Source organism: Girardinichthys multiradiatus, chromosome 4, assembly GCF_021462225.1.
Source record: "Girardinichthys multiradiatus isolate DD_20200921_A chromosome 4, DD_fGirMul_XY1, whole genome shotgun sequence".
Classification (NCBI taxonomy): Eukaryota; Metazoa; Chordata; class Actinopteri; order Cyprinodontiformes; family Goodeidae; genus Girardinichthys; species Girardinichthys multiradiatus.
In genome coordinates, this window is record NC_061797.1 from 31,978,646 (window position 1) to 31,990,694 (window position 12,049).

The following is a 12,049-nucleotide window of genomic DNA, read 5'->3' on the forward strand; positions in this document are numbered from 1 at the left end:
TTTAGGACACTGAGTGGTAAGAGTGTGGGAAAGTTAGTTTTAGGAACCATGTGGAGAGCCTTCCTGAGTTTGATGCTCCTGTTCGGGATCAACATTCCACCTTTGAAATGCTCCGACCATGGAGCTGGTTGTGCCTAGGATGGCAATTTTTACTTTTGCTGTGGATCAACAGCAACGAGGACATCGTTACGCTGTTGAAATACATCATTGCAGATTGAGAATATATATATATATATATATATATATATATGTTCAATTAGCAGGGTAAGAGGACAGTTTTGCTCAAAATATCAAAATGCACACAACATTATGGGCGACATACCAGAGTTCAAAAGAGGACAAATTGTTGGTGCACGTCTTGCTGGTACATCTGTGACCAAGACAGCAAGACTTTGTGATGTATCAAGAGCCATGGTATCCAGGGTAATGTCAGCATACCACCATGAAGGACGAACCACATCCAACAGGATTAACTGTGGACGCAAGAAGAAGCTGTCTGAAAGGGATGTTCGGGTGCTAACCCGGATTGTATCCAAAAAACATAAAACCACGGCTGCCCAAATCATAGCAGAATTAAATGTGCACCTCAACTCTCCTGTTTCCACCAAAACTGTCCGTTGGGAGCTCCACAGGGTCAATATACACGGCCGGCTGCTATAGCCAAACCTTTGGTCACTCATGCCAATGCCAAACGTCGGTTTCAATGGTGCAAGGAGCGCAAATCTTGGGCTGTGGACAATGTGGAACATGTATTGTTCTCTGATGAGTCCACCTTTACTGTTTTCCCCACATCCAGGAGAGTTACGGTGTGGAGAAGCCCCAAAGAAGCGTACCACCCAGACTGTTGCATGCCCAGAGTGAAGCATGGGGGTGGATCAGTGATGGTTTGGGCTGCCATATCATGGCATTCCCTTGGCCCAATACTTGTGCTAGATGGACGCGTCACTGCTAAGGACTACCGAACCATTCTTGAGGACCATGTGCATCCAATGGTTCAAACATTGTATCCTGAAGGCGGTGCCGTGTATCAGGATGACAATGCACCAATACACACAGCAAGACTGGTGAAAGATTGGTTTGATGAACATGAAAGTGAAGTTGAACATCTCCCATGGCCTGCACAGTCACCAGATCTAAATATTATTGAGCCACTTTGGGGTGTTTTGGAGGAGCGAGTCAGGAAACGTTTTCCTCCACCAGTATCACGTAGTGACCTGGCCACTATCCTGCAAGAGGAATAGCTTAAAATCCCTCTGATCACTGTGCAGGACTTGTATATGTCATTCCCAAGACGAATTGACGCTGTACTGGCCGCAAGAGGAGGCCCTACACCATACTAATAAATTACTGTGGTCTAAAACCAGGTGTTTCAGTTTCATTGTCCAACCCCTGTACATAGGCTGTGTAAGCAATGATGAGTACCTTCTTTGCATCACTATCTGGCAGTTAGAATTACCAAAGCAATGTATATTTGTCAGAATAATTAGAGAGAAAATGGGAGATTTTATTTTGTTTGAAATGTTCTTCAAATTCAGAAATTTACACACAATTCTTTTGTATTGGGTAAATTTGTCCTTGAAACAGGAGAATTTATTTGGGTATATTTTTCTCGCAATAGCTTGGTGGAATTTTTGCCCATTCCTCCTGAAAGAACTGGTGTAACAGACAAGTTTCTAGGCACCTTGCTCATGCAGACCTTTTCAACTTTGTCCACACATTTTTTTCATGGGACTGAGATCAGGGCTTTATGGTGACAGTTCCAAAATATTGAAATATTTTGTCCCTAAACAATTTTGTGACTAATTTGGCAGTATGCTTTGGGTCACTGTTCATTTGGAAGACCCAATTGTGTCAAAGCTTTAACTTCCGGCTTGTTTCCACATGATATTTCCTCATGATGCTATACATTGTGTGTGCACCAGTCCTTCCAGCAGCAAAACACCAACCACATACTACGACACCCACACTTTATAGTTGGCAACATGTTCTCAGGCTAACATGTCTCCTTCCTGAATAGTATGGTGCCTGGATAGTCCAATGCTGTTTACACGTGCATATAATTATTTAAAGAGATGAATATAGAACATCCAGGCATCTTGAAAAGGTACCCAAGGTTGTGGGCGTTCACAATTCGCTGATTTTCCCATGATGGCACTGTGTTGGAGGTGTGCCTCGATTTAACTCTTTCAAAATCAAGACATCATCACCTGGGCTTTTGTAAATTGTTCCAAAGGCACAGTTGTTTTAGTGCATGTAAACTTCTGAGTTTGAAAAAAACAAAATACATTTTCTGAAAAAAGTATTTCTCTTCTGAATCTCTCTCATATAAGCTGAAACGTTTGGTAATTCTGACTGCAGAAAAAAAACAGGGCTCGTTTACCCTGATTACATACCAGATAGTGAGAAAAAACATTAATATATGTCTTTTTTTATACTGTGCATGTAAATATCTGGTTTCAACTGTATATTCCAACCTCTAAGCAACAAAAGTTTTGCCCAAGGTTTACAGTGTCACTCACAGTTTTTAACACATGAACAAAAACTGCAAAACCCTGAGGCAAAATTACACACTTTTTCAAAAGTCTAGTAAATATCAAGAGAAATACATCTGAGACAAAGATTATAAGTACCAGGGGACCAATGGTTCTCCAGTCACTATCAATATGCTAATAGACGCCTTATCTTATCTGAATTACACGTACCCTTTAGTGCCACAAGACCCCACAGATGTAGGATGGCTTGCATGTTATAGCCTCTTTTATTTTCCCTAATGGGAGCTGAAGACAACTGGGGCTACTTTAATCAGGTCTGAGTCCAATGTGGCCAGTCTAGTCTGATGGGAGCTGAATGGTGCATGGACTGCGTTAAGGGTTCACTGCTCACTGATGAAACAGTTTCACTTTCAGAGTGAGTTCAGGCAAACCACACTCTTACGCAGTCTGGCAGGAGGAGCAAATATGCCCTGTTTTGTTTGGCTTCAGGACTGTCTGCTTGAAACAAGCGTTTGGGCGTTTTGTTGATACCGCGTGGACGGCGGCTCATTTAGTTGCCACAAAATATTATTTTGCCCAACTTTGACTCAGCTACCACAAACACAACCACTGCTGCTAAGTAAATAAAAAATTTGAAAATTGTACCTAATGCTTATAGTGATTTTTGAAAACCCATGAATTTCTCCATCCAACTCGAATCACTTAAGGACCTTGGAAGTACCCCAACAGATGCAAACATACCCCAACATGTTCAAGAGTCAGCACAGGGAGCTTGCCTGCCACATCTTAAAAAGATACACTTGCACGTTTGCAGACTATATAAAATGCATGTTCAATAATTGATGCAAATCTGATGTATGTAGAGAATTGTTCAGCTGAAGAGTATGATGGCACACCATGATCTGACTGGCCTGAACAGACTGGCCTGAACAGAGCTCTCACTCTCTTGTGATACATGCACAAAACAAAATAAGCACACCTCATTCCCGACTGCAACCGAGGTTGATGTGCACCAAGAGAGGAAGCATAAATTATTCAATTGGAATATTATTCCAAAGGTCTATACCCAGCTGACTCTGATTCCCTTGGCAAAGTACAAATCAAAGTTAGGCATCTCAAGAGGCAAAACTAGTTCCTTAGTTTGGACCGCCAATAACAGTATCACTTTAAATCTATTTTCTTCCTAGAAAAATAGTTGCCATGATCTCTTAATGAATTCAAGTAGTCAACAACTTTCTTCACATTATCTCTTTTCAGCATTGGCCTCTCCCTGATCTCTTGTGCCAAACATTATTGGACACAGGGAAGAAAAGATATACAAACAGGCATGTAAAGCAAACAAACATTAAAACAATGCTAAAACCAGCCCTTAGGAGCTGGTCCCTGTCTGACTTGTTCTGCATTTTGCAACTCCTCCTTCCTCCCCTTTTCATTTCTCTCTCAATAAGATGGTTTGGTGCCTCTGAGGAGAAGCCCTCATTTTAATTAGACCTGACCTGAGAATCACTTAACTGCTCCTCTTTGCTTATGCCTCCCCCTCCCTCCTCTCCAAGCCTCTCGCTCTGTTCCTCACATAGGTCCATTAACACCCTTCCCTTGGCACCCACAGGCTTCAGCAGGGGGCAGACACAGGCGTTGTCTTAAAGACGTTTTGAGGACATGCCAGGAAACATTAAACTACTCTATACAGCTCCCTCGGACTCTTTCAGTTAGCTTCCTCTTCCTCTCGAGTCCTCTTCTTCTCCATCTGTATTTCTGTCATCTATTTGTTTCACCTTTACTCACTTTTGCACACAATAACTCAGCTATGAGAGTCATGTAGGAGTGAGAGAGACAACTCAAGATGGTTGTAGGAATTAAACACTGGTTGTTTAACCTGAAACACCAACATGTGTTAGGTGTAGACCGATAACACTGCATTGAAATATTGATTAGCTGTTGTACTGATATGTTCACAATCGCTCCAGGAAATCTTCTATCTTTCAGCGTGAACAGTATAGTTATAGAATCCAGCTAAATGTAAAATTAAACTTACCAAAGTTACTACAACAGCAACATAATAAATAGTGACTGGGCAGCATTATGGCAAAGTTAAAGCCAGATTCAGATGACCATGCATTTTGCTACATGCGTGTTTTGTATGTGACCGAAGAAGAGAATATGTGAAAGGATGTCAGTCCAAGATCTGGATATGAAACACAACTATCATAACTATTCACCTGTTTTTCTTCCAGCTGTCTTTTACTTATTTATTTCCACAGGAATGCCACTAAAACTGTGGCTGACAAAAAAGGACAACGACATTTTCCTTACCTTCAAGTTTGACAAATTCAGCTGTTTCAAATGATTTACAGTCACTAAGAAAAACAGTCATGATGTGGAAACTAAAGGAGTGCCAGACATCACTCTTATTAAGGTAGTGCTGTTTTATAACAGTACAATTGGCAAGCTAAGAGCGGCGTGTCTGTTAAACATCCGACTGGAGGCTGACTAGTCAAGCAGATAACCCCATTAATTAACCAGCTAACATCAGCTTTTTTACCTCTGTTGCTTTATTAAGGGTGGAACATCAAAAAGGGAAGATATTCTGTGAAACAATAACTTAGAAGTGACCACAAAATATACTGGGAGTTTCCATGTTTGTGCTAATGTCTAGCATGTATCAAAATCCAAATAACAAAAAAAATCTTATATTATTAAAAGTGTAATAATTAAAATGTTAGTTTATTTTTGTAGCATTGTCAATAATTGTTTATTTCTGTTAATCATAGTAGTATTTAGATCGTGATACATTTTGGTTTCTTTTTTTTTGTTAAGACAGTGATACAGAAAAAGCATAGCATTTTAATTTGGGATTATCATACAATAAATAATATATACCATTTTGTCATTCTGCTGTTTTTAGGGCAACAATGAGAATAAACAAGGTGAATACTAACTAGACAATTATTCAGGGCTTCTGTTTGTTCTGTAGCTGTCTTTCTTGTTGTCAAGGGTCAAGCGTACTTAATTCAGCCAGCTAACTGGTGGAGTGTAGCAGGTGGTGTGTGCCAGTCCCTTTGGCACCTTTAGCGGAATCTCAAAAAAAAGGCTTTAAATTGTAGGAATGGAATAAACAAACATTATCATCGTTTAGAACGAGTTAAAGGCTTGGTATATCTTGACAATGGTGCACAGCCTAAATCTACAGAGCTGAAATGTTATATGTGCAGCCTACACAGCCTCAGTCACATGCTCTCCAAGTGCAGCTAAAGAGACCTCCAAATAGGCTCTCTATTAGAAGACTAATTTCACACAAATCCCTTTCTAACACTGTAGTTGATCTTTTGACCTGCTTCTGGCACCCCTGTACCCCAAAGGCACATTGCCTGTCAGTTTAAAGGGTCAAGCAAAGGTAAAGAGACTGTAATTGCGTACCATCTGCATTCTTTGGAGCTTCATCCTCAAAGCATCTTGCTTTGTGAAATGTGTGACTTAAAGCTTAGGCGGTGCTAGATCAGTGACTTGGACAATTCTCACGCACACAGCAAATTATATTATAGGAGGTTTCTTTTAAATAAGATGATAAGATCGATGTGTGGGAGCAAGAAATGTTTGCATATGTGTATGAATATGTGCTAATCTTGTCCAAACCACCTAACACTCCCCTACCTGCTCAGACAGGGCCATGGGTTAATTCTGGCTTCAGGCGCCGTTGCTAATAACTGCTCATCAACCGTAGCTTGAACTCTCAGTAAGTCAAGTGTTGCTGGGGCAACTTCAACACCAAGAACTTCAACCCAAATCGATCGAGCCGAGTGTGGCATTTACCAATGCCTGACAATTAAAAAACATTATCAAACAGATGAGGATGTATTTGTTTTTTAAGAAGAATGTTCTCTTTTTCCCTCATTCCTGACGTGCTTGGTACAGATGATTCAAGCAACAGTTATGTTATTAGTTACTAGCGTATATCCACACATAGCTGGGATGGCATGCAGCTGCCTGAACCAGCTGGTGAGAAGCTGTTGCTGTCAATCAGCTGTCATTGAGTACCACCACCACCCAAACATCATTCCTGATAAAACAAATGTTGAGTGCTTGCTGAATGGCTGATCTTAAAACAAGAAAAATCTGCTGAAAGTTGAATCGAAGTCCATCTCAGCAGGATGTGTTGAACAGCACAGGGAATGCTGTCTTTCATGCCTTCAGGTAAGGAGAGTCTTGTAGCTTGAGTAAATGAGATGATGACCATCGCTGTCACTTGTCAAAAAATGTAACCGTCATCTCATATCTCAATCAGCTGTCCACAGAGTCAGAAGACCATTGATACAGCTGTTGACCAAACAGCAGACCAGCCTATGATCTAATAGTCGGATATGTATCTGCAACAAGTGACTTAAGACACACTTTTTTGACATTTACATCTCAGCTGATGCACAAATCAATAATAGCCAATTATAAAAATTATTTGAGAACACGATTGGGTATTACAATTACTAACGTATGTTTCCGTTGATTTGATGCGTGACTAAGGATATAGCGTTCTGCGGGAAATTCCCAGACAAGTAAGAATGTGTCATAGCCAGGGGTTATGATTGACATTTTAGATTAAGTGCACTCTTGAGTCAACAACGGCAACTATTTTGGAGTGTTAAACGTTTTATGTTGATAACAAATTTTCTTTGTGAAATCAGAGCAAGAATACAAATCTACTTAACCAATCAACAGATCCTTATACAAAGAAAGCAGACAAAGCTTTGTGTTAGTAATGGTCTCAAAGCTGAGATTTATGACATTGTTTCCAGACGTCACAAGGCTAGCCTTTAAGGAATGCTTCAACAGAAAATTACTTACCAAGTGAGTTCAACTGATGTTTAAAAGCAAGCTTCATAATGAGCAACATACCTGCTTTCAACGTTACAGCTGTACGCAGACCTAAGTTAGACAGCGATACAACTCTTTATAGCAGTGATTTAGACTTGTATATTGGATCTATGTTAAGGTCAAGCAAAACTGTCTGGTCTAATAGTGATCAAAGTTAAAATTAAGAATTAAAAATTCACAAGGTCCACTAAAAAGTCTGAAAATCAACAAAAAATGTTAGAAAGCATAAACATAAACTCAAGGCAGCTTAATTTTATTTGTTTAATAACCTAATTTCATCCTGGTGTAATACCAACATCTGACACGATATTGTGGCAGAATAGTGGTATACACAATAAGATATTTATACATTCATACTGTACTAGTGAATGGAAACAACACAAAAATTAAGTTAAAGCATTAGTAATTATTAGAGCTATACAGGCTTCAATGTTGACTTAAAAAAATCAATATTATCACAATAAGAATAAAAAAAATATGACTAATACAAATACAAAATATTTTATTTTATGAGCATTGAGTGGTATGCGGACATATTGTTCAAATGATAAAGCAATCAAAAAGTATTTTATTTATTTATTCTTCTTTTGGTGATCTTAGTTTTTATAAATTATCAGGATTTACACTTCTTAAGATTTTATATGTCCACCTCTACTGGCTTTTAATAGTAATTAACACAAACATATTTTCTAAGTCTTAAACTAATATCACCACTGTTAACTTAATATTTCTCTTTATTTTCCATGTTTTGCCTCATTTCCTTAATTAGTTTTTCATTTTGTCTGTTTTATGTTATATGGAGGACTTTGTGTTGCTCTCATTTATGATGGGGGTTGTATACTCAATGATTGATTTTTGACTGATTGGTTGATTAGATCAATCGGTGAGTATGATCGTTACACATTCTAATGTTGATGGTGGGATTTTGGCAGATATTCCCAATAATTTTACTGTTTATTAACAGACAATCACAAAGCATTTGATAATGACTTTCCTGGAACTTGTAGTTTTCTGCAAACATTGATTTCCATGTTGCTTTCAAGCCGACTCCTCAGTAACTCTTATGTTTATACACACTCTGTCTCATCCAAAAAGCCACAACGTTGCTAAAATATGCAACACTCTGTGAACAGAAGATCCCAAATTGCACTGATCTTGACATTTGTCTTGAAAATTAGCTGTTGTCTTAAAATACAGAAATAAACAAAATCATTGACTTTTACAGACCTAATAATCCGTGCTGTAGGAGCCTATTAGAGGATTTAATGAAAGGAGGAGAGAGGGTTAATCAACACAGAAGAAAGGATTAGAAGGATAGTCAAAGGTGGCAAAAAAAATGAGAAGTCGGTAATCGTGGGATGCCGGGAAGTTTGGGGGTAGGGTTGGCATGCTGCTCCTCCCTTTCAAATCCTGGCTGAGACAAAAGGAATCACTAAAGAGCCAAGAACCAGAGGGTGTGATAAGGTAATGATAATGTAATGAGGACCAATCATGAGCCTTAGCTAAGTGCAGGGCCTCCTAATTTGTCTCTAGAGTAGTAGTTCAGTGTCAGATTTGTATCTCTTGGAGAGAGGGATGATGTGACACACTCAAAATGCATATGTGTCCTGGTACTAGGGGCACCATAAAGCTAAATGTATGGACAAAAAAAGGCCATGAAAGGCATTTGAAGTACATGTATTTTATACATTTGAACTATATTTGAATTTTGCTAAATCACTTTTTACAAAATAAGAAAAATGCTAACCTTGTAAATGGGAAAATGTTTTCTGATTTTCTGTTTCTGCACACGCCTCTTCTGTGTGTCTCGCACAGTGCAACAAACAATCTTCTGCAGCAGGAATCCTATTGGCCAATGCTTACAGTGCGCAGTTTCAGGGGAAGTAAACAACAGCTACAGTACATTGCTTTTTTTCCTTCATAACTGTTGTGGTATGCTTTTTTGTTGTGCCTCTTCACAGTCAAAGTGACAAAATACTTGTAAGGATGAATATAATAGAAGCTGGAGATTTAATAGGAATTACATGCATCAAAATGCGAGACATGCCACTTACGTGAACATCTATCTGTGTTTCAACTGTCATATTTATGGATATGGACATTTTTCTCCCTCTGTTAACTCCAGACTTTACACTGTAGCAACTGTGCCAGCAAGAGTGTTTAATCGATAGTTTCACCTTCCTTTTTGTCACTCAATAGCAAAGAAAAGTAAACACAGTTTGGTGGAGCTTTGTGCATAGGTGACATGTAATCATGGCTGCCATTTTAATCCAAGGAAGAGAAATGCCACTATGACAAATGAATTTGCACATAGAGCACGTTGAATAAGTAATCATACCTTTTGAACATTCTCAGATTTTGGCACATTAGAAACAGAAACCAGAAATAAACTGTATTGGGATTTTAAGTAATAGAAAAATGTAACAAAGTGCTTATAGTCAATGAAAATAAAATAAAAATTTTCCTTTAATCTTTTTGAAATAAATCAGAAAACTATCTGATGAAGAGCCACCTTTGCTCTAATAACCCTACAAATAATCAGGTAAAACTGACTGCCATCAGTTTGTTACTTGTTAATTAAAGAGAGTGCATCTGTGTATAATTTAATCTCAGTATAAATCCAGCTGTTCTATGGAGGCCTTAGGGATGTATTAGAGAACTTTTCTGAACAAAAAGCATTATGAAAAACAAGGATCACGGCAGACCGGTCAGGCGTGAAGCTGCAGAAAGGTTTAAATCAGGGTTAGGTTAGAAGACACTGTTCAACACATTGTGTGAAACCGGAAGAAGCCTTGCACAACTGCACAGCTAACAAGATAAGGTTGTCCACCTAAGCGAACAGGCTGTACAAAGAGCATTAATGAGATAACAGCTAAGATGCCATGTTAGCTCTGGGGGAGCTGCAGAGATCCAAAGCTCAGGTGTTTAAATCTGTTGACCAGACAACCTTTTGATGTGCACTTCTCAAATCTGGTCCTTATGTAAGAGTGGTAAAACTGAAGTCGTTTTATTGAAGAAAGCCATAAGAGGGTCCACCTAAAGCTTGGACCACAGTAACCAAGGGACACAGGAAACGTGTGGAGGATAACGCTCTGGTGAGATGAGATCAATACTGAACTGTTTGGCTTTCATACAAACGCCAAGAATAGCAGAAAACCAACGCTGCACATCTCCTTTGGTAAGCTGGAAGGAGGCTTTTCGTCAGCAGGAACCAGGGAGCTGATATGAGTTGATGGCAAGATGGATGGATGGAGCTAAATAAAGAGAAATCCTTGGAGAAAAACCCCATTAAATACCTCAAAATACTTGAGACTTGAACGGATGTTCACCTTCCACAAGGACAATAACCCTAACCATACGGTCAGAGTTACAACGGAACCATTTAGATCAAAGCATTTTCACGTTATAGAATGTCTCAATCAAAATCCACACCTATAATCAAATTGACATTTTGTGGCAAAACTAGAAAATGAATGCTCAAAGAAACTGTTTATCCAATCTGACTAAGCTTGAGCTGTTTTGCAAAAACAAATGGGCAAAAACTTCACTCTCTAGATTGACAAAACTGGTATTGACACACCCCAAAACAGGTACAGCTGTAATTTATACAGCTAAATAGATATGTATGGTACACTTTTCAGACTTTTGGTTGTAAAAAAAAAAAAAAATCATAACAATATCCATAAATATTGTTTTCCTTCCACATAAAATCTTCCAATGTGACAAACTATGAAAGAGGTATGAATACTTGCTGTCCAGTCTGGTTAAAGCTAGGTGATGAGGTACAAACAAATATTAACTGACATATATTATGAATAAAATAAAGGGTTATGGTAGAGCCAAAGAGTAAAGCAGAAACATACCTCAATACTAAACTGTTTCCTCTTGAGCTTAAAGGCCAGGTCCTTGTGGTCAGGAAGTTGGCTCGCCAGACAGTTCAGGTGAGGTACCTGGCGTACATATAGCAGGCCTATTAAGGACAGGAGGACCAGATTAAAAGTGGAAAAAGGTCTTTATTATTCAAAATAATAATACAAAATCAAAAGTACACTTCTAAACAAAAATTGCATCCAAGTAAATTTTCTATGCATTTCTGCTGAAAACAAAACAAAAAACAAGCTTGTCATCTATTATGTGAATCGCTGCGACTTATACACCGATCATACTGCAGCTCGATACCTTTTCAACACATTTGGTGGGAACTCCCCTTTGTGAAACACGCTGATACATAAAAAAAGTAACCAAAGTATAAAGCTGTTTCTGCAGTTGTATATGTGTATTATAGCATGTCTATAATAATCTATTTTGCTCCATTTGGTTTATTAAAATCTGAAATTGTTTCACACTTGTACATTCAACATTTGTGTCCAACATTTACTTTGAATTAAAAAAAAAAATGTGTTCTTTTATTGGAGTAATTTTTCTCATATTTGATCTTTTTTCTATTTTAACTGAAAGTGTGCAGAATTTACATGCTAATAACAACTAAAAGGGCTATTTAGTTTTATTTCAATGCTGCATAAAGTGGATTGGAGTTTTCATTACTACATGAGGAGTTTATGCTTTATCAAGATTTTTTACACAACTAGATGTGCAACTTGTAGAAAGAGGAAATCAACTCGACTTGCTGACATACGGACAAGAAAATTTACTTTTGAAATAAGACTTTCACAAATATTTGTTACTTTCTT

General features: G+C 38.3%; 1 protein-coding gene across 3 annotated transcripts in view; it reads right to left on the reverse strand.

Annotated features, from left to right (window-relative positions):
- elp4 (elongator acetyltransferase complex subunit 4) overlaps nt 1–12,049 on the reverse strand; it is a 71,984-nt gene that overhangs the window by 32,037 nt on the left and 27,898 nt on the right. For all 3 annotated transcript variants that reach the window (XM_047363248.1, XM_047363247.1, XM_047363249.1), the window contains one exon: nt 11,222–11,328. In XM_047363248.1, coding sequence (XP_047219204.1) covers nt 11,222–11,328 — 107 coding nt within the window. The remainder of the gene's footprint in view (nt 1–11,221; nt 11,329–12,049) is intronic.